A 23,571-nucleotide genomic window follows, 5' to 3' on the forward strand; every position below is an offset into this window, starting at 1 on the left:
TAGCACTACCCTCTGATATGCCCAACTGCTTTAACACACTACCCAAAAAGGGAGCATTCGGGATGCCATTTGTGTCTCTGTGATACCTCTGGGAATTGCTTGGACTCTTTGCACAGGGTTCCTCATTTTGGTCCACTATATAAAGTCCCAGCTTCCTACAGTGCCAAATAAACATTAATTGTCTTTCTGACAAGACTACAAATTGATGTAGCATTATGCTCTTTCAATACGCCCTACTCCTTCAAGCACTGTTTAAGTCTCGCCTAAATTAAGCTTTAACTGTTTTGTTGGAGACCTCATGTTATCAATACACATATGTACAGGACATAAAGGGGGCTTTTGGACAACCAACCTTCAGTTGTTAGCTGTTTGCATTTTTCAGAAGTTGCCATTATCTGGGAAGTCTTCACTTAGCTCCATGGCATTTGTGGGAGTTTATATGAGACTTTAAGTGTCCCCAATTGCTAACTTCCTCCCTGTTCTGCTGACTCTGTGTCCCGACCCACAGGCTCCTTAGCTTTGCTGCTGGTGCTTCTTGAATTGCTTCACAATCATTGGTGAATCCATCCATTCTGAAATGGCACCATGCATGCGTGCACTTGTAATGGTATTCAAAAGCATGAAAAACTAAATTATTAAATGTTCGCCATGCATGCAGCTTCAAGTACAGCACACATGTTATAATGGATTCTCAAAAAAATCATAAGTATTTGTATTACAAGATGGCCAACATGCATGCGCAAGTAGTACAGTGGTTATCTTCTACTGTATTTTCAACAAACAAAAAAACAATTAAAAGATGGGCTTCATCCTTGCGCATACATACAGCTGGACATTTTGTAAAGGCATTTGTTTTTTTAAAAACCTCATTACTAGATAGGCACTGCACAGGTGCATGCAAGAAAGACTGCATCTGTTACCAAGGCTGACCACCTGTCCGGACCATCTGTTATTTGGGCCTCACCTCCGTTGTCTGTAATTCTGGAGATTGAAGTGAGTTTGCTGCTCACTGGCGAGAATCCGGAGTTGTGCAGCAGTGACTACTGGGATCAGCTCGCCCACCTCATCTGAAGTCAAGGAGCTGAAGCACCTCCTTCCCGACCTAGCACGGACTGTGATGGCCCATTGCCATTCTGTGCTCTGGCTGATCGTCCTATACGGAATGACAGTGGGCCAGCCTGGGAAGTTACAGCATGTGGTGCCCCCTCCTCCTGCTGCGGCCAAGAGCACAGCATTCTGCTTTCCTCCAGGGGCCTGTGCCACCCCGGCTTCCTGGCGGTGTGGTTTGAAATTAATGAACGGATTAAAGGTAGAGACTGCAGAATTCCTTGTGTGCCATCAATTTTTAGGCAATAATAAACATGACCGTTTAACTGGAGTGGTTAAAGTATCTGTTGGAAAGATATGAGTTCTGCCCAGTTATGACTGATCAGAAAGTAGCGCAGAGTGATAATGTGTGAAGCTCAACCTGTAACATGCAGATTAAAGAATTGTTTTATGTAGATAGCTCAGTGGGTTACTTCTGTTATCACAGAGTTCCTTTCGTAACTTGCAGCTCATAAGTTATAATCCTAATATAGTACAGTTTTCCAAAATAAAATGTCCTATAGGCTGACTTACACACTGACATGTCATTCTCTCTATATAAAATTTATGAGATCTAATGCTCCGACACCCTACTTTACATTCTTTGGATAAGTATCACTATAAAAAAAAATACACATGAGAGAGGGTCTGTGAAGTGATGAGGGCCACCATTGAAACTTTTAGGGTGGTAGTGAGGGAATCCATTGAGAACGACGTCTTTGGGGGTGTGAAGAAGACTCCCACAAAGATTGTCACACCAAGTGCCACAGCACTAAAGCTTGTCCTGTCAGGGGGCATAGCTAAAGGTGAGAACCTCTGAAAGCTCAAGCCTGAAACTTGGCTCCAGTTCAACTCAAGGTCCAATTCGAACCTCGAGCCCATAACGAGTCAAGCTTTCATACAGGTTCTGCCTGCCGCCCTCGCTCTACTTTAATGCACAGAGATAAAAACAAAGCATTACCGTCTAAGGTAAAAAGGAGAGACAAATGGATACCCATTTAGTGGATTGTTTGTACAAAGTGAAACCACAAAACCTCGATTCATTGCAACTTCCCTCTTTACCAAATTGTGTGATCTTAGGCAAATATTTTATTTTACCGATCCTCCTTTTTCTTCACTTTCACATACCAAGGCACCTTCAAATATCTGATTTCAGAATATCAACACAGTACAAAAGCCTATTGTGTTTGATTTAACAGACTATAATGTTGATCTTTTTTTATAACCACCTGGGCTACATACAGGGTTCATGTGACAACTGTCTTGCCTCTTAGTTCAGTAATGACACTGTCATCAGAGTGGAGTGGGGGCAGGAATGGTTCAGGTTTAAAAACTACCACTTTCAATAAGTACTTCTCAGTGCAGTGCTATAATGTGACTTGTTAATGTAAGTGCCCCTACATGTTAAAGAAATACTTGTTTGAATTATGAAGCGACTGTTCTATTTTGTGTTATGTCTGTGGTATGATTTACATGTTAAACATTTTCAGGACTAGGCTTGGGCACAGTCTCCAAGAGCAGTCAGATCCTTACCTCGACTGTGACTCAGCTTGTCCTATTAGGTTGTTGGCTTGCCCACCTCTAGACTCATTCCTGCTGCCTGTGCAGTGCTCTGGGCTGTGAGGCAAAAACACTTCATGAGCTGACTGTGGGATGGAATAATAAGAAGGCACAGCCATAGATTGGAGGGATTTTGTTTTATTGTAATTTCTGTTTCTGAAAAGTTTTTATTTCAACATTTCCAGTTAATGACGCAGGAAAAGCATGATGGAAATGCCTACCATAACCTGACTGGTGGACACTAATTTCACAACTTTGTAATGCCACGTTGTAACCTGCCAGACAAATGCCTTGGATGGATTTCCCCCTCATTCTTTGAAAAGTAGCCATTTCTTGAGACCCAGTGATTTCCAGTTTGCCTGTCTGACTGTACGTATGTGTTATTTCAGTTGGATAACCCCAGCCAAAAGTCAGCAAAGCGCTGTACATGGTCCAAGACAAAATAGATGTCTGGACACCTGTGTCAAATCATTGAGCAGCATATTTACTAACACTTCACAGTAAGTGAAGTTGCTGCACTGCATTGCGTGAAAGAGCAGAAGAGCACCATACTTCCAAAGAGCTGGTGCATTGGAATGTGAATTGAAAGCTGTGACATGCAAGTTACACAGTGAATCCTCACCTAATCTCTGTCCACTTCCTATTCGATATCTTCCTCTCCCAGTTCCCTTTTCTCCAACTGTTCCCACCTCTCCCCTACCTTGCCATTCGTCTCTGCCCCTCACTCTCCCCACGTTTTCTCTTGCTTCCTCCTACTTCACCTTTCATTTGCCCCTCTACCTTTTTCTTTTCAACTTTGTCATCCTCGCCATCTTTCTGTATTTGTTTTTCGCTCCTTTCTCTGCCCATCTTCTTCTGTGATCCTCTTTTTTTTTCTCGTTTCACTGCCTGTTCTCGCTCAGCTGGTAGATGCTTGCTTTCCTCGTCTCACTGTTCAATCTCACTGTTCCAACTTAGTCTCTTTATCTCGCTGCATGTTCAGCAGCACCCTCAGCACCCCGCTACTTATGGCACTATCATTCATGGTGCAGGGTAGAATTATGAAAACTTCCCCTTCTATCGGCTGTAAATTCTGCATGGAGTCTGTTTGCTAGTTTTTTGTCTTTAAATACGTCTGGGTATGTGTGAATGTTCCCTTTTAGATCTCCAATGTGTAATGTAAAGTAAACAACACAAACCTAGTTTGGCTTGTAGCTTTGACAGCTGCCTATTTTATAATCCTGCGACATCCTCAGATGTTTCTGTAAGAATGACATGTCCTGAATGTGTATTCTGATTTTTGATCGTTTGTCCTGAATTTTTACTGTCACTATTCAGAATTTTCTTTCTTGCCAGGTGGTCACCCGACTGTGGGCAAAGATATTCAGTTTGCATCCTGTACTAGCAAAGGCGAGACCTATAGTCTTTTGTTGACGCTTGTTTTTACAAACAAATGCTGTTTACCTTAACATTTATGCTCGGTGCTTTCCAAATCCTGTCCGAATGTTTTAATACTTATTATTATTTTTTGTGTGAAAAATACCAGCTGATATACACACCTGATGGTTGAGAAAAATAATTAAATTAAGGCTTTAGATAATTAATTTCTCCGGGCATGTAATTTCTGAGGTACAACTCTTCCTCCTAAATATTTTATATTTTGAACAAAAAACATTTTGTTCGTTTTGAAAAACACCCCTCTTTTATATCCCTCAAATAAAGCGACATTTTTATGCACCGACTGGCACACTAGTCGGTGTGCGTGAAGGACTGCAGCTCCTGGGAGTTCGTTGTAATTCTGCCTTGTGTTTTTGTGTTTAACACAAAAAGGGACTGCAACAAACCAAGTGTACGCTCAAGGCTCTGGCACCTTACTTGAACGGGATAATGCTTCCTGGTTCTGTCACTCCACCGGAGCGTCGCCCGCTGCGATTGGACTGTATTTGGCCCGTGCAAGAAGGAGGGGTCCGATTGGCCTTGAGGGGAGGGCGCGCGAGGGGGCTCCAGAGGCCGAGTAGCAAGTAAACATCAGACTGGTCTTGATGAAGCAGGGACTCAGCGCGCGAGGAAAGTTAGGATCGTTCAGTATTGGCTAAGCTCCCGAAGCTGTCCATTTTACCTACTAGGTAAACGTGTAGGCCTTTGCAGTTTCTCGCATTTCCACAGCTTGCAGGCTGATAAACATTCACATACGCGAAGCATCTTGTTCAGGTGTTGCTGAAGGCCTGTTTCTTTCTTCCCTGCAGTCTTTCGATGAAAGTGGGAGAAGGACCATCACTCCATCAGCCATGATAAGCATGATCGGCTTCCGGCTGTTCTCCTGCTTGGACGATGGGTCGGGGTACGGCTCGGTGGAGCAGATCCTAGACGCCTGGCACGAAGAAGGAATTGAGAACAGCCAGGCGGTGCTGGAGGTACGCATGCCCTTCATCCTCAGCTGCTTGGTTGTTTGCATGTATTTGTGCTGTGTTGTGTTCTCTTTGTGACTAACGAGTGTCAAGCTTTCACGCCGCCTTATAACTTGTGTCGAAGAACTTGTCTTCAGGCCACAAATCTTTTAATTTGTGGAAGCTGTATTAATAGTTTGTTACCTGGAAAAATAAACGTGTTCCATGGGCCGTGCCTTCCCTCTTGTTCGACTATCAATTGGTGTAATTTTTTTTCAAGTAACCATCTCAGATAGGAGCTCCGTCGAATTCCCTTTTTTAGTGCATGCCTGCAAAGCGCTCCAGACTTAAGCCACATGCAGCAGCCGACAGATTTAAGGTACACATTCACACTTAATGCTAAACCTAAATGCACTTCTGCACAGAGATCTGAACACCTGCATGCAACCATACACCCATAGCTAGAGACCTACTTGCACCCATGCCTACAGTCAACCTGAACTACATAAATTCAGTGCCTTCCAGAAGTCTAAGCACCTTCGCACACAATTCACGCGACACGGGTGCACCAGTGTACACAGATCAGCGGATTTACAGAAACCCATGTGCACAGATCAGCAGACATATATGCACATACGTCACTAGATGTGTATTTGGACATGCAAGTTGCTTATCACTGGGGAATTCACTTACATAACCATAACACATACACAAAACACAAACACGCATATACTGACAGAGGGATGTGCAGATTCAGTGGTCATAGCCACGCAATATTTATAACCTACAACGGAAGAAATCCCATTTCAGATGGAGAAAATAGTGAAGTGTAACAACCCATTCAGTATTTGACCTCTTGTAGAACTATTTTGTAGCTGATGATAGAAGAGTTCAAACTCCAATCTCATCCAGTTTTCTTTTCTGTTGAAAAGATGACCGTTAAGAAACATCACAGTGGATGTCCGTAACCTTGCAGGCATCTTTTGTTTAATCCTACATACATAGCATTGTGAGTCGTCATCTGCATCTCAAGGACTAGCAGATGTCACATTAGGAGTACCAGATAGCTCCATGCGCACAGAATAACAAATATCCAATTCCGTCATTATCTAGTTAGTTCATCTTTATCAAGAAACAAAGACTAAAAGTTTAACAATTCGCCATATGAAAACCCCCGTACTAAGACCACGACTTTTAACCTTTCTAAAGTGATCGGCCAACCCTAGCTTTACGTGGAAGATTACATGTATTAACTGTCCCAGTGTTCATTTTCAACACTAATCATAGTATTCACAATGATGCTAACTTAGTTTTTGTTATTGATAAATGTTTCCCCTTAACAAGGTATAGCAAATATTCTAAATAAACTGCCAATTCTTTATTTTTTTAGCTCTCATGACTTTCAAATTCTATTACTGTTTTGCATTTCACTGGGTAATAGAAATGTTCTACCCAATGAATTTTTGTATTGGGCTCTAAGAGATATCCCCCTAGTCTCATTGAAAGTTATAACATTTTATGCCAGCCAGTGCGCTAATGCTGAAACTTTGACAGCCTGTCAGGGCTGATTCGTTCAATGGGTCTTTCGCAGAACGGGATTTGTATCTACAACCTGCATTAGTCATGTTAGCAAGGAGTAGCAGCTAAATAAACTCCATTCTTCAGGCATATGGCTCTTGCATACTTCTTTTGGTCGACCTACATAATTACAAAGCTTGTAGTTCTACCTGGTGCTCCCCAGTCACATCTTAATGCTATGTTTCAAGAGATTTTGGCATGAGTGGCATTTATAATACTAAACCCAAAAGGGACTAATTACTTATGACCTAGATTACTTCATACAATAGGCCCAACGTTCTTTTTTGTTATTTTCTTGGTAAGAGGAAACTGTAACGAGACGTTTTATGAGGCCCGCTAAGGAGAAGTTGCCTTTCTGTTATCGCTGGTCATGAGCTGTGGTTAACAACAAAAAACACACTGGTAAGAGGTAAAAATGAAGAGTCTAGTCTGCTGAGAAAGAGAAGTACAGGATAGATTTGGGATGGGTTGCCAAGCGCCCAGGCAGACCAAAATATGTGGCATTTCTGTTCCTGACATGTAGTGTGACCACCCAGGATAAACAGCAAACATTTTAGTGACTATTCCTCATTTCATACATCAGGTGTGTGTGGCCTAACTCCATCATTTATTTAGCTAGTAATAGTTGCTTGGATGAAGTAGCTTGTTCCAAAAATGGATGACTGCAGTGCATTCTATCTGGGTCCTCCAGGGTAACTGGTGGGTATTTTTCAGTCTGTAAAACAAATTGGTATTGGATTTATCGAGGCTTTTAGTTAAATAATATCGTTTTAATACAGGTTTTTAACTTCTGCCTACACCCATTAATTTTGCGTAGAAAATTCCATAAATATAAATCTGTATATATTTCTAGGTGGCCTCTGCTTTCTTATGCCACTTTGGTGCCTTTTTGGTAAGTTTGATATTTCACGTTCCAGAGAATGCTGGTCGTCAAATTTCCCCTGCATGTATCTTCTACTGTGTTTTGAAGAGAGCTTAATTTTTAGGAAAAAACAGAAATTAGGTTTACTCATAAATACTCCATCAGCCAAAGTCTGCATTCTGAATGTCATTCTAGCACAAGGAGACAGGCGATACACAAAGTAAATCAAATAAATTAGTCCACACTTCCTGGACTTTCAGAGATTGCTATGAATTGTGTGCTATAGGATGACCTGATACCTAAATACACACAGATCATCCTTTGAAAATGAAAGAATCTGATCATAACTATTAAGTCATTTATGCATCTAAAGCCTTGCTTGCATTTTTTTTTTTTTTTTTTTTTTTTTTTAAATCAGGCCTTGGATTTTTGCATGGATGGAAAGATCAACCTGACCGAGCTCACCATGGCTTTGGAGAATGAACTGCTGATAACCAAAAATGAAATCCATCGGGCTGTGCTTGCCAGCTTCAAATCTGAGATCCGGCATTTAGTGTAAGTACGGGTCCTGTGGTCAATTGTTGTTTAGAATAGTTTAATTTCTGTCTAAAGCTGAGACCTTCCAGTGCTTCCTTTGACATTCATTCACCATTGAAGGAGTGTTTCCCCAATTTTCCATACCTACCCTCCTTATCTGAAAACTGGGGCAGAGGAGAGCTTATTGTTTTTTTTCCCAGCACCACTTTAATTCCTCCTTGACGTGTTTATGCCTCAAAGACAGAATTTTCTGACATGTACTGAGTCTAGGCGCATCAAATTCCCCATCCTCACTGAGTCTCTTACTGCTGTTAAAGTTAGATTGATGGAAAAAACTTGCATCCTTCTTAGACATCTGTCGTCAAGATCAGCCTTTTTCCTTAAATAATGTTGCTTGATCAGAATTCGTATGCAAGTTGTTTTGATTAGGCCTTTGTCACCTCTTATTTAGCACTTTTCTAACGTTGTAAATAGTCTCTCATACGGATACTCAACTCAATGAACTTAATGCATCAATCTCAAAAGGATGAATGGCTGGGTCTGCAGTGGATGATTGCTCCCTGTGATTGCCTGTTGGACACCAGTCTCAGCCGCTGATGATTAATGAAGTGAGCTGTGCAACCGTAGTGAGAACTTAAAGGGTCTTAGTAGTGTGACTCCAGGACCCTAAAGCGCTTGTGCTTCAACAGTGTGGATTCCCAAAGAAGGAAAGATCATCTTTCATGGTTGCTGGTACCATATGTGTGCTTTCTAGTGATGATGAGGTATCCTCATTTCATTATGCTGGCTAGTAGATTCATCTGAGACTGTTGACCTCATGGCCTATTCCACCTGTCTGATTGCTGGCAGACCAGGTCCTTGAACTGTACTTTCACGTTAAATAGGGGCTGCATGATTTGGGGAGGGGGGGGGTGAAGAGCGGGGGGTGTAACTCCTTTGAATGTTCCTTATAGGCCTTTGGATACAGTGTTCACAAATCTCTATTTCTAATGTTGTGCAGGGTGTACCCAATTTTAAGAAGAGTGTAGCTCCCTTGTGCTTAAAATCATGTGACACCTTCAGCCAGTCTTGGCTTTTTAGCCAAAACAACATTGCCTTCTCAGGTTGGTCTAAATAAAAAAGCTGTGTACAAACTACTGTTGACTAAATACCTTGGAACAAGCTAAAGATGTTATTGGGGTCACTTGGCAGCTATGAAAGAAGGACAAATATTGAATAGAAGTTGGGCACAGGTTCACCCTGTGATAACCCAGCTATGTAGGATGCTGGGTGGCGATTGAGAAGCCAGTCGAGGATTGGTTTCCACAAATCAGTCAGAAAAAAGTTTGTCTTTGCAAGCCGTCACTTATCATTTGAAGGAGCCCGTCCAAGAGAATTATATGGCGTTAATGCCCAGTGCCACTGACACAACTAATCAGAGGAGAGCGAGCAAAACCAATATCAAAATCTTGTCTTACTGTTATTGAGGACAAGACCGATTGTCTTTGGCGAAGCAACCTGCTTATTTTCTATCGTTGGACTTCATATTGTTTTGTAGCTGATCTACCCAGCGCTCCTTCGAGTGCAGTTAATTAAATGCTGCTCTCCACATTGCCTTCCCTGCTCCAAAGCCAATTGTTGGACAGACACATACTTTAAATTAATTCACAGTGTATACTTTTCCTTTCTAGAGGACGTGCCGACCAAGGTGCCAGAGAAATTGAAAAGTTGCGGTCTGACTTGGATAAAAATGAGAAGCTGAAATCTCTCTTGGCTTCCGAAGTAGATGACCACCACGCAGCAATAGAACAGCAGCATGAGCACAACCTCAGGTAGCGATGCTGCCCTCTACTCGCTTGCTACTGAAATCTAGAACTTAGCGAGCCATAGCATCTTCCGCATGGAAGGTATACTTCTAGTGCTACATTGCCATTGTTTTATGAAACAAGCCCTTGGTGACCTCTCTAGTAGTTTGTTTGAAGATACAGAAGATTCTTTGCTTCTCACTGTCTTGTTTCTAAACAATTGTGCATCCATTTAAGCGAAGATAGAACAAACACTGGAGAGGAATGCATGTACCAAAGAATCCTGGGCATTTAAATAGTAGCATCAAAGCAGGCGTAGCGTGCACTTGCAATGGTCTTTACAGAACTTGGATACTTTTCATTTGATATGCAGGAAACTGGAAGATGATTACAAGGAACGCACTACAGCTCTAAGAAGTGAACTAGGAAGAGAAAGAGATCAGATTTTACAGCATGCTAACAAGCAGCGGGCGGATCTGGAGCAGGAAGTCGAGAAGCTGAAGAGGGATGAGAACTTTTCAAGGGATCGACTCGCCATCTCTTTGAAGGTAGTAATGTTATTAATAATATTTGCAAGGTCTTATGCGAGAGAGGCGCAATTAAAACTGTGCTTGGGAGGCTTATGCTTCCAGCATGGCCTAAATATTTCAGAGGAGCATTGAAGATCTCCGTGATAAGCTTTGAACAAATAGTCACTTTTCCTGTTGGAGGTATCTGAAGCATGGGACAAGTCCACGAGCAGATATGGGGTTTGTCTTTAGTGTTAACCCAGGCTGGAAATCGCCATAAAACATACTTGCCAGGATTTGTATATTTAAAAAAAAATATGTTTTTTTAGGAGAACAGCCGGTTGGAAAAAGAGCTACTGGACACTGCAAAGAAGCTGGTGGAATCTGAAAACCTCAACAATAAATTACAAAGAAATGTTGAAAACATGTTGAAGGAGAAGGTATGTATTCTCTCAAATTTCAGAATACTTATTTAGGCTCCAATTTCCATTCCTAATTGCCAGCGTTCTGTAGGCAACCAGTTGTATTGTCTGGCGCTCAGATGATCGTCACAGACATTTATTTCTTTGTAAGGTCTCCAGATATTTGAACAACCTACGCAGCACCATCTGGAAAGCTAATTGACATCCTACAGTGTTGAGCATGTGCTCAGCATTCTTTAAATGTGTTTGTTCTGGAGATGTCCAACTGAGCATAACATTTTAGACCAAGCAGTTGTTGCTATGCAGTTGTCCTTTATATGGTACTGAGAACTTGTGTTTAGATGAACGTTGGTCACTGGAAGTGTAGCAATGAAAATCATTACATAATCCTCAAAAGATAGTTAACCTTCTTATTCTGGTTCACTGTAAAGTTTTAATAACAAATACTTGTTGGCTACCATTATTGTGATCCCGATGTCATCACTCTTAAAGTTCTTCAAGTGAGCATTGGACTACAAGTACAAGTGTCCTTCAAAAATACCAATAGAAGGAAACAAAACTGCATATTCCTCCAATGCAACCACAAATCCCTGGAGGTAAATGGCTGCAAGTCGTATAAGTATGAACCATGCACCATGATGTGATTGACAGTCTACAGTGTTCTGATCACTTGGCCACTCTGTTGCAAGGTGAACAGCATGTCCACCATTTTATTGACGGGGCTCTACTGGTCAGTGACTTTGGTAATACCAGTCAATGTACTGCTGGTATGACCCCCAGTTATAAATGCTGTTTGACCTCAATTGTCATGTGCTTGTAGTCCTGTCTTTTTGCAATTTGGCTCCTGTCGCCTGCCATCCCAATGGACCATTGAGGTAAACTAGGCTTATCCTATAGTGATGATATGAAGAATTGTAATGCAGCCAGTCTTTACCTCTTAAGATCAACACTGTCAACTTGGGACCTTTCTGCACCCCAAATGGTCCTGTAACTTGCCTGCCTGAGATTTTTACCCATTGGCGTCCTATATTGTTACAATTAAGTTTTCAAATGGTGGAACTAGCTGTAATTTTGTTGCATAGTAAGATTGTGAATAAAGCCTGCACACTGCCTGTCTGTTGTTGATTGTTCTCAGAAGTAGGTGGCTTCATCTGGACCAGGGACTCGATAAAATATATAAAACCACTTGGCCTTTTTATTTTGTTTCTTTTAAAAGTTTGGTGATCTTGATCCAGCCAGTGCAGAGTTTTTGCTGCAGGAGGAGCGATTGGCAAAAATTAAAAAGGAGTACGAACAACAGTGCAGGGTAAGTTTATAACTTACATTTGAAGTTTTGCAAGGGGCACTGCAAAGTAACTTGAGACCCAACGTCAGTATATTAACTGGAGCTTTCACCAAACATGAGAACTTTTTGCTTCATTTGAAGAAGCATTTTAATAAAGTTGGGGGCAGATTGTATGTTTGGAATGTTATCATTTTGAGAGCATATTAAGGAAACACATTTTTAGTAAAGGTGAAATTTGTTTGCAGGGAGTCCACGGTAATTTCCCTTTTTTTATAGGGCAACACTCCAGCACCAGATGTACACTGCTACGTTAGACATGTTGTTTTTATTTGTCAAGGTCTCAGCTACCTAGGTCCCAAAGTAGAGGTGTGTAAAATTGTTGCTTTCTCTAGCTAAAGTTTACAAAATCCCATTAGCATTTCACAAAATGATGCTTATTTTGTGAAATGTGGATTGCTAGTGCCCCACATCCCTTTTTTAACTGTTTTGAAACATCTCGTGGATTTCAATTAAAATACAAAAATGTGGGAATTTCGCTGTTGTAGTTAAATATTTGCTCAGGACTACTCCAGAGGTGAATGGCTGTATGTCTCTATCCATCACAAAGACATTTAACTTAACAAAAAACAAGTTTCATCTATGACTAATAATAAAGTGTTTTTGTGGCATGTGTAGCTATAGATACACAAGTTGTGCATACTCGTGTCCTCAGGTACTTCGCTCAACACTTCATGCAGCAGTGGAATGGGGTTATTTCTATTATGGGTACTTTCTCTGATGCAGAGCAATGGATGGAGCCCCAAAGGGGCTAGGTCCTCTTCTAGCCATCTAAGTTGGTCGACCACAGAACTTAAGCAAAAGGCTACATGACGATTGGAATCGCCGCTAAAATACACTGTTAATTCATCTGACAAGTAAGAAGTATTAGAGTGGGCCTGGCGAGAAAACCATGCAGCGTCCGATCGTAGCTCGAAGTGACACATCTGAACCAGGCGGCAGAGAAAAAAAAACCGCAACAATGGAGCTCATGACTGTGCACAATACTACTAATAAGTGACTTGAAAGAATTGGAAGAAAAACAACTTGCACATGTCCGAGCCAAACTCTAGATATCAGGAGTATGCACATCATGTAAATCTACAGCACCACACACCACAAACAGATGCTTACAGAGTAAGTGATATTTTTCTTTTTTGCATTTCATAAATAGCACTTCACACCCAATAATATATAGGCTGTAATGAAATGTCGAAAATGTGTTTCCTTGAGGAGTTCTGCAATGATGATCATACTTCACAAGGCTTGAGTGGTTTTTGAGTTTGAATTTTGAAAATGGTCTTTGTTGTATGGTATGAAGTATAGATACAATGACCTATCCTGAAGTTAAATAAGGACAAATATATTTGTAATGTGTACATACATAATCCAATCCAATGCAGAATCCAATTTCTTAAAAGTATGTGGTCTTCTCCAATGATGGCAGCATGGTTTTAGGATTTCATGGGTATTCTGTATTTGGGGGTGCTATCGACAATTCCCATGGCTCTGATCGCCCCATCTCTTCCATAGAACAAACCCTGGAGTACATTGACGCTTTTGCCTTCTTTGTCCAGCGTGCCACATATTGTATGCATCTATCAATCAAAGGTGTTTTATTTGTTTGCCCTTCCATGACTGTTGTTAACTGGTTTACGCATAGGGAAAATTAAATGCAACTTGATTTATACGTATTTAAAGGTCATTCTAGTTCCATCAAGTTTGTTTTGGTTCGAATTGTAAGTGGCTTGACTTCTAAACTTGCCTTTCTAAGTTTGCATGTTCAGATTTTACATGCTCAAAACCATAGGAATTCAACAGTTATTATTATACTTATCTCAAAAAACTAGAACTTGTGCCCCCGCCATGCACAGCTTTCTCATCAACACTTTTATTGCAAATGTTGCAGTTACGTTATGAATGATGTTATAGAAGATGTAATTACTGATGTAATACGTGGGGTAAGTAACAGTGCATAGCGAGGGTGCCAGTTATTGTTACGTTAAGGCCTGAGTTAGAGTTTTTAGAACTGTTGAATTTCAGTGGTTTTGTGCTTGTAAAATCTGAACCTAACTCAAACTTCCCTATTTTTTTAATATATATATATATATATATATATCTATATATATATTTTAGTGATATTCGTAATTTTTATTTTATTTTTCCCGGGGGGCCTGGACAATTTGTGAAAGGGGAGAAGGGCTGCAAAGCCCCCTTTCTTGGACCGATTTGGCCCAGGGGACCCCAACCCCAGGGTCTGGCCAATAAAAAAAAAAAAAAAAAAAATACAAAAATAAAAAATAGGAGGGGGCTAAGTGCCCGCCCCCTCCCCTCCCAGGCCAATTGTGGCCTCAGGGACTCTATCCCTTGGGGGTGGCAGCCCAAGGGCCATTAATGGCTCCAGCAGGTAGGCCGTATGTCCCCCCTCCTTTGTTTTTGTAGGGTCAGCCCCGAGGAGGAGGAGGAGGTGGTGGTGGTGGTCCTGGGAGACACGCAGCAACCCCCCCCCTCCCCTTGCCAGTTAGAAATTTGCCCAAGCCCCATAGAGGGGGAGGTGGTTCAGTGTATTACTACCCTGCTCCCTTCTCTTTATTAATTTTTACTTTTGTTTTGGGACTTGGCTAAGTCTGAGTCCCAAAATATCTGCTTACTCTTTCAGGTTGAAGTGTTTCTTTTTCCTTTAATATCTCAGAAACTACTGAACAGATTTGCACTGAATTACAGAAAGCACACTTTCTGGACCAAGATCTAGTTTTCTGCCAAATTCAGTCCAGCGGTTTCGGCTGTAGTCTTGTCTAAAATCCCTATGGGAAACTTCATGTGAATTTCGAGCTTTTTGAGGATTTAGAACCTTAATATCTCAGTACCATTTCATTGTAGTGTCTACTATTGTGAACAGTCCTGGAAAATTCCCTTCTGTTCTATTATTAACTCACTGACTAATATTGTGTTTCTGTTATAATCCAGGAATTGCAGGACCGAATTGATGAACTCCAATCTGAGCTGGAATATTACCGTGTTCAAGGTGTTCGGGCCTTTCGACCAGTTTTGAACAGCTCCCTGTCTGAGGAGATCGACAGTAAAACTGGTGGGGTTGAATCTGACCAAGGTAAGGGAAACAGTCCTTTGTTTCTTCTGCTAATATTCCAGGCATGTGCAACATAAAGCTATAGATTCGAAATGTACACATTTACACTTGTGTGTTTCTTTCCCCTTTGTACTTTATTCTGAACATTTGAATCCTTGCTGGATGCTATTTCTTAATGCTATGTCTTATTCGTTGAAGCCGTCTTCTAAAAACCAAATGATATATTCTGTATTGATGTTTGTTTTGCATTGGCATTTATATACTGCTTTCCATACCCCTTGCAAGGCCTACATCACATTCTCAGTCGTTCAGTAAGCACCTGCCACCTTAGTACATGTATTGTATGTAGAACATCGTAGCCCTTTAAGAGATCATGAAGTACATTGATTTCTCTTGACATTCCGGGCGCTTTTCTGGTGTATGATTGAAAGTGTTGGTAGAAATTGGGTTTCTGGTTGGCAGAGGTATGCATCCTGGCCAAGCAGGAACCACAATCCAAGTCAGGGTAAGTCAGATACACGCTAAAAGTTAACCTGTGCTCACCCTCTGGTAGCTTGGCACAGAGCAGTCAGGCTTGGGTATAAGCCAATATTGCCATGCTTTAGGGGAGAGAGCACAAGCACTTTAGTACTGGTAAAGTGCACAGAGGCCTAAAGTCAACAAAAATGAGGTCAGAAAATGGAGGGAGGCAGGCAGAAAGTTGGAGGGACGACCACCCTAAGGCTGTCAGGTCTGACATTTGGGTGTCAGTTTACATATGTGAGAGGGAAGCAAATGATGTTGAATATTCACATGTTCGATGGCATCTGTTGCTGCAGATACACATGTTGTGCACAGTCCGCCATCTGGTGTTGGGTCGGAGTGTTACAAGTTGTTTTTCTTCGAAGAAGTCTTTCGAGTCACGAGACCGAGGGACTCCTCCTCTTTGCTTCCATTGTGCATGGGCGTCGGCCCCATCTTAGATTGTTTTTTTTTCGCCCTCGGGTTCGGACGTGTTCCTTTTCGCTCCGGGTTTCGGGACGGAAAGATAGTCAAAACTTCGAAAAATTACGTCGGTATTGTTTCGCTCGGGATCGGGATAGTTAGACTCGACACCGAATCGTGAAGAGCTCCGGTAGCCCTTCGGGGTAATTTCAATCCCCCGTCGGGGCCTGGTCGGCCCGACCGCGTGTAACATCGACACCGATGGAACGGACCCCGTTCCGATTCAGTCCTAAATGCCACAATAAATATCCATATACGGACCAACATTTGGTCTGTAACTTGTGCCTGTCACCCGAGCACAAGGAAGAAACTTGTGAGGCCTGTCGTGCGTTCCGGTCCCGAAAAACGCTCCGTGACCGTCGAGCCAGAAGACTACAGATGGCGTCCACGCCGACAGAACACCGAGAGTTCGAGGAACAAGGAGAAGAGGAGGAAGCCTTCTCCATCCATGAAACGGACTCAGATGAATTCGACGTCGACGAAACTGTGAGTAAGACGTCGAAAAGCACACAGCACAAGAAAATAGACAAGGCCCAGGGGACGCCACTGCCAACTGCCCATGGCTCAACCCATAAAGGTGACCGTCTATCGGCACCGAAAAAGGCCGAACCGGTGCCCAGATCGTCCGACTCTGGTCGAGACACAGGCACGCAACATTCTCGGGACCGAGAAAGTGTTGCCGAAAAAGATCGACGCCGAGAAGGCGGAGCCGACGCTGCTCGACGCAGAGACAGCGGCACCGAGGATGATCAACGCCGAGAAGGCTCGACTCCGAAAAAGAAGAGATTCGCCTCGGAGCCGAAAACAAAAAAGGACACAGTTTCGGTGCCAAAACAATCAGCAACCGAAACCACTACCGGCTCATATTCAGAGGAACATTCATTGTCCTCTCAAATGCGTAAACACAGGTTTGAAGAGGAGCTACAGACTACTGATGTAGACCATACACAAAAGAGGATCTTCATCCAGAGTGGAACGGGGAAGATTAGCACTCTTCCACCAATCAAGAGAAAAAGGAGACTAGAGTTCCAAACTGAACAACTAACACCACAAGCAAAGGTGGCAAAGAAAGCAACTCCGCCACCCTCTCCTCCACCTGTAACTCAAATATCACCGGCACAAACTCCGTCACATTCACCGGCTCACACCACCATGAGCCAAGATGACCAAGATTCTTGGGACCTATATGACGCACCAGTGTCAGACAATAGCCCAGAGTCATACCCTACCAAGCCATCACCACCCGAGGACAGCACAGCGTATGCGCAGGTGGTAGCTAGGGCAGCAGAATTCCACAACGTGTCGTTACACACAGAACCTGTCGAGGATGACTTCCTTTTTAACACCCTCTCCTCCACCCATAGCAACTACCAAAGCCTGCCTATGCTTCCGGGAATGCTAAGGCACGCAAGCAAATCTTCAAAGACCCCGTCAAGAGTAGAGCAATCACTCCAAGGGTAGAGAAGAAATATAAAGCACCTCCACAGACCCTGCTTTTATCACCTCTCAACTGCCACCAGACTCAGTCGTGGTAGGAGCAGCTCGCAAACGAGCCAATTCACACACATCGGGCGATGCACCACCCCCGGATAAGGAAAGCCGAAAATTCGACGCAGCTGGGAAAAGAGTCGCTGTACAAGCTGCCAGCCAGTGGCGCATCACCAACTCTCCGGCGCTCCTAGCGCGCTATGACAGAGCCCATTGGGATGAGATGCAGCATCTCATCGAGCATCTACCCAAGGAATTTCAGAAGCGGGCAAAACAAGTGGTTGAGGAGGGGCAAAACATCTCCAATAACCAAATACGCTCCTCTATGGATGCAGCGGACACAGCTGCAAGAACAACAAACACTGCAGTTACCATCAGAAGGCACGCATGGTTGCGCACATCTGGCTTTAAGCCAGAAATACAGCAAGCAGTACTCAATATGCCGTTCAACGAACAACAATTGTTCGGACCAGAGGTTGACACGGTGATTGAGAAGCTGAAAAAGGAAACTGACACAGCCAAGGCCATGGGCGCGCTCTACTCCCCGCAGAGCAGAGGCACTTTCGGCACCTTCCGTAAAACAACATTCAGAGGAGGGTTTCGGGGTCAGGCCACACAAGCCAGCACCTTACAATCAACACCATCTACCTACCAGGGACAGTACCAAAGGGGAGGTTTTCGGGGCCAGTACAGAGGAGGACAATTCCCGAGAAACCGGGGGAAATTTCAAAGCCCCAAAACCCCAACAACCAAACAGTGACTTACAGGTCACTCAACCCCTCCACATAACACCAGTGGGGGGGAAGACTAAGTCCGTTTTATCAATCATGGGTGAATATAACAACAGACACTTGGGTCTTAGCAATTATCCAACATGGTTATTGCATAGAATTTCTACAGATCCCTCCAAATATCCCACCCAAAACACAAAAAATGTCAAAACAGCATTTAGACCTCCTAGAAATAGAAGTTCAAGCACTACTGCAAAAAGAAGCAATAGAACTGGTACCATGTACAGAAATAAACACAGGAGTCTATTCACTGTATTTTCTAATACCCAAAAAGGACAAAACACTGAGGCCAATCTTAGATCTCAGAATACTAAACACCTACATCAAATCAGACCACTTTCACATGGTCACGCTACAAGAAGTGTTACCACTGCTAAAGCAACAAGATTACATGACAACCTTAGATCTCAAAGACGCGTATTTCCACATACCGATACATCCTTCGCACAGGAAATACCTAAGGTTTGTATTCAAGGGAATACACTATCAATTCAAAGTCTTACCGTTCGGTATAACAACCGCACCAAGGGTGTTTACCAAATGCCTAGCAGTAGTAGCCGCACACATCAGAAGGCAGCAAATACACGTATTCCCGTATCTAGACGATTGGCTAATCAAGACCAACTCGCGAACAAAGTGTTCACAACACACAGAGTATGTCATACAAACCCTCTACAAACTCTGGCTCTCCCTCAACTACACAAAATCAAACATTGTGCCGTGCAAAATACAGCACTACTTAGGAGCGGTAATCAACACAACAAAAGGATTAGCCACTCCGAGTCCACAAAGGGTTCAACATTTTCACAAGGTCATACAGGCCATGTATCCAACACTAAAAATACAGGCAAAAGTGGTTTTAAAACTCCTAGGCATGATGTCCTCATGCATAGCCATTGTCCCAAACGCAAGACTGCACATGAGGCCCTTACAACAGTGCCTAGCATCACAATGGTCACATGCACAGGGTCACCTTCTAGATCTGGTGTTGATAGACCGCCAAACATACATCTCGCTTCTATGGTGGAAAAGTACAAATTTAAACAAAGGGCGGCCGTTCCAAGACCCAGTGCCACAATACGTAATAACAACAGATGCTTCCATGACAGGGTGGGGAGCACACCTCGATCACCACAGCATCCAAGGACAATGGGACGTACATCAAACAAAACTGCATATAAATCAACTCGAATTACTAGCAGTATTCCTGGCGCTAAAAGCATTTCAACCCATCATAACCCACAAATACGTTCTTGTCAAAACAGACAACATGACAACAATGTATTACCTAAACAAGCAAGGGGGAACACACTCGACACAGCTATGTCTCCTAGCACAAAAGATATGGCAATGGGCAATTCACAACCACATTCGCCTAATAGCACAGTTTATTCCAGGGATCCAAAATCAACTAGCAGACAATCTCTCTCGAGATCACCAACAGGTCCACGAATGGGAGATTCACCCCCAAATCCTAAACACTTACTTCAAAATTTGGGGTACACCGCAAATAGACCTATTTGCCACAAAGGAGAACGCAAAATGCCGAGACTTCGCATCCAGGTACCCACACAGACAGTCTCAAGGCAATGCCCTATGGATGAACTGGTCAGGGATATTTGCATACGCTTTTCCCCCTCTCCCTCTCCTTCCATATCTAGTAAACAAATTGAGTCAAAACAAACTCAAACTCATATTAATAGCACCAACATGGGCAAGACAACCTTGGTACACAACACTACTAGACCTGTCAGTAGTACCACACGTCAAGTTACCCAACAGGCCAGATCTGTTAACACAACACAAACGGCAGATCAGGCATCCAAACCCAGCATCGCTCAATCTAGCAATCTGGCTCCTGAAATCCTAGAATTCGGACATTTAAACCTCACTCAAGAATGTATGGAAGTCATAAAACAAGCTAGAAGGCCATCCACTAGAAACTGCTATGCAAGCAAATGGAAAAGGTTTGTTTGCTACTGCCATAATAATCAAGTTCATCCATTACACGCATCCCCAAAAGATGTAGTGGGATACTTACTACACTTACAAAAGTCAAATCTAGCCTTCTCTTCCATAAAAATACACCTTGCAGCAATATCTGCATATCTGCAGATTACTCATTCAACTTCACTGTTTAGGATACCCGTCATTAAAGCATTTATGGAGGGCCTAAGAAGAAGAATACCACCAAGAACACCACCAGTTCCTTCGTGGAACCTTAACATCGTCTTGACAAGACTCATGGGACCACCTTTTGAACCCATGCATTCTTGTGAAATACAATTCTTAACCTGGAAAGTTGCATTTCTCATTGCCATCACATCTCTAAGAAGAGTAAGTGAAATTCAGGCATTTACAATACAAGAACCTTTTATCCAAATACACAAAAATAAGGTTGTACTAAGAACCAATCCTAAATTCCTACCAAAGGTTATTTCACCGTTCCACTTAAATCAAACGGTTGAGTTACCAGTGTTCTTCCCACAGCCAGACTCAGTAGCTGAAAGGGCACTACATACATTAGATGTCAAAAGATCACTAATGTACTACATCAACAGAACAAAGGAGGTTAGGAAAACAAAGCAACTGTTTATTGCATTTCCAAAACCTCATACAGGAAACCCAATATCAAAACAAGGTATAGCCAGATGGATCGTTAAATGCATCCAAACCTGCTATCTTAAAGCAAAGAGACACCTGCCCATTACACCAAGGGCACACTCAACCAGGAAAAAAGGCGCTACCATGGCATTCCTAGGAAATATTCCAATGCACGAAATATGTAAGGCAGCCACATGGTCCACGCCTCACACATTTACTAAACACTACTTTGTAGACGTGCTATCCGCACAACAGGCCACAGTAGGTCAAGCCGTACTGAGAACTTTGTTTCAGACTACTTCCACTCCTACAGGCTGAGCCACCGCTTTTGGGGAGATAACTGCTTACTAGTCTATGCACAACATGTGTATCTGCAGCAACAGATGCCATCGAACTGAAAATGTCACTTACCCAGTGTACATCTGTTCGTGGCATTGGTCGCTGCAGATTCACATGTGCCCACCCGCCTCCCCGGGAGCCTGTAGCCGTCGGAAGTTATCTTCAACATCTGTACATTTGTATATATATATATATATTACTTAACCTTAATTTGTACATACTTATTCATTCCATTGCATGGGCACTATTACTAACACACACAACTACTACCTCACCCTCTGCGGGGAAAACAATCTAAGATGGAGCCGACGCCCATGCGCAATGGAAGCAAAGAGGAGGAGTCCCTCGATCTCGTGACTCGAAAGACTTCTTCGAAGAAAAACAACTTGTAACACTCCGACCCAACACCAGATGGCGGACTGTGCACAACATGTGAATCTGCAGCGACCAATGCCACGAACAGATGTACACTGGGTAAGTGACATTTTCATTACAGTGGAGAGTTGCCAGGTATTTCAGAAGAATGCTTATCTATTCTATAAACCTACATTCCTTGCAAGAATCGCCTGTAAGGAAATGCCTCCTTGGCATGGTTGCCCCCTGACTTTTTGCCTTTGCTGATGCTATGTTTACAATTGAAAGTGTGCTGAGGCCTGCTAACCAGGCCCCAGCACCAGTGTTCTTTCCCTAACCTGTACTTTTGTATCCACAATTGGCAGACCCTGGCATCCAGATAAGTCCCTTGTAACTGGTACTTCTAGTACCAAGGGCCCTGATGCCAAGGAAGGTCTCTAAGGGCTGCAGCATGTCTTATGCCACCCTGGAGACCTCTCACTCAGCACAGACACACTGCTTGCCAGCTTGTGTGTGCTAGTGAGGACAAAACGAGTAAGTCGACATGGCACTCCCCTCAGGGTGCCATGCCAGCCTCTCACTGCCTATGCAGTATAGGTAAGACACCCCTCTAGCAGGCCTTACAGCCCTAAGGCAGGGTGCACTATACCATAGGTGAGGGTACCAGTGCATGAGCATGGTACCCCTACAGTGTCTAAATAAAACCTTAGACATTGTAAGTGCCGGGTAGCCATAAGAGTATATGGTCTGGGAGTCTGTCAAACACGAACTCCACAGCACCATAATGGCTACACTGAAAACTGGGAAGTTTGGTATCAAACTTCTCAGCACAATAAATGCACACTGATGCCAGTGTACATTTTATTGTAAAATACACCACAGAGGGCACCTTAGAGGTGCCCCCTGAAACTTAACCGACTATCTGTGTAGGCTGACTAGTTTTAGCAGCCTGCCACAAACCGAGACATGTTGCTGGCCCCATGGGGAGAGTGCCTTTGTCACTCTGAGGCCAGTAACAAAGCCTGCACTGGGTGGAGATGCTAACACCTCTCCCAGGCAGGAATTGTCACACCTGGCGGTGAGCCTCAAAGGCTCACCTCCTTTGTGCCAACCCAGCAGGACACTCCAGCTAGTGGAGTTGCCCGCCCCCTCCGGCCCGGCCCCACTTTTGGCGGCAAGGCCGGAGAAAATAATGAGAATAACAAGGAGGAGTCACTGGCCAGTCAGGACAGCCCCTAAGGTGTCCTGAGCTGAGGTGACTCTAACTTTTAGAAATCCTCCATCTTGCAGATGGAGGATTCCCCCAATAGGGTTAGGATTGTGACCCCCTCCCCTTGGGAGGAGGCACAAAGAGGGTGTACCCACCCTCAGGGCTAGTAGCCATTGGCTACTAACCCCCCAGACCTAAACACGCCCTTAAATTTAGTATTTAAGGGCTACCCTGAACCCTAGAAAATTAGATTCCTGCAACAAGAAGAAGGACTGCCCAGCTGAAAACCCCTGCAGCGGAAGACCAGAAGACGACAACTGCCTTGGCTCCAGAAACTCACCGGCCTGTCTCCTGCCTTCCAAAGATCCTGCTCCAGCGACGCCTTCCGAAGGGACCAGCGACCTCGACATCCTCTGAGGACTGCCCCTACTTCGAAAAGACAAGAAACTCCCGAGGACAGCGGACCTGCTCCAAGAAAAGCTGCAACTTTGTTTCCAGCAGCTTTAAAGAACCCTGCAAGCTCCCCGCAAGAAGCGTGAGACTTGCAACACTGCACCCGGCGATCCCGACTCGACTGGTGGAGATCCGACGCCTCAGGAGGGACCCCAGGACTACTCTGATACTGTGAGTACCAAAACCTGTCCCCCCTGAGCCCCCACAGCGCCGCCTGCAGAGGGAATCCCGAGGC

The 23,571-nt window shown here is 43.5% G+C and overlaps 1 protein-coding gene across 4 annotated transcripts in view; it reads left to right on the plus strand.

Moving 5' to 3' along the window:
• Window positions 1–23,571, plus strand: part of NIN (ninein) — a 326,206-nt gene that overhangs the window by 145,880 nt on the left and 156,755 nt on the right. For 3 of the 4 annotated variants that reach the window (XM_069208677.1, XM_069208679.1, XM_069208678.1), the window contains exons 8-14: window positions 4,872–5,039; window positions 7,871–8,007; window positions 9,660–9,800; window positions 10,147–10,321; window positions 10,612–10,722; window positions 11,921–12,010; window positions 14,993–15,134. In XM_069208677.1, the coding sequence (XP_069064778.1) occupies window positions 4,872–5,039; window positions 7,871–8,007; window positions 9,660–9,800; window positions 10,147–10,321; window positions 10,612–10,722; window positions 11,921–12,010; window positions 14,993–15,134 (964 nt within the window). Of the gene's footprint in view, window positions 1–4,637; window positions 4,752–4,871; window positions 5,040–7,870; window positions 8,008–9,659; window positions 9,801–10,146; window positions 10,322–10,611; window positions 10,723–11,920; window positions 12,011–14,992; window positions 15,135–23,571 lie in introns of those variants that run through there. The other variant, XM_069208680.1, reaches the window with a different exon arrangement.

Source organism: Pleurodeles waltl, chromosome 9 (genome assembly GCF_031143425.1).
Source record: "Pleurodeles waltl isolate 20211129_DDA chromosome 9, aPleWal1.hap1.20221129, whole genome shotgun sequence".
NCBI classification, from domain to species: domain Eukaryota; kingdom Metazoa; phylum Chordata; class Amphibia; order Caudata; family Salamandridae; genus Pleurodeles; species Pleurodeles waltl.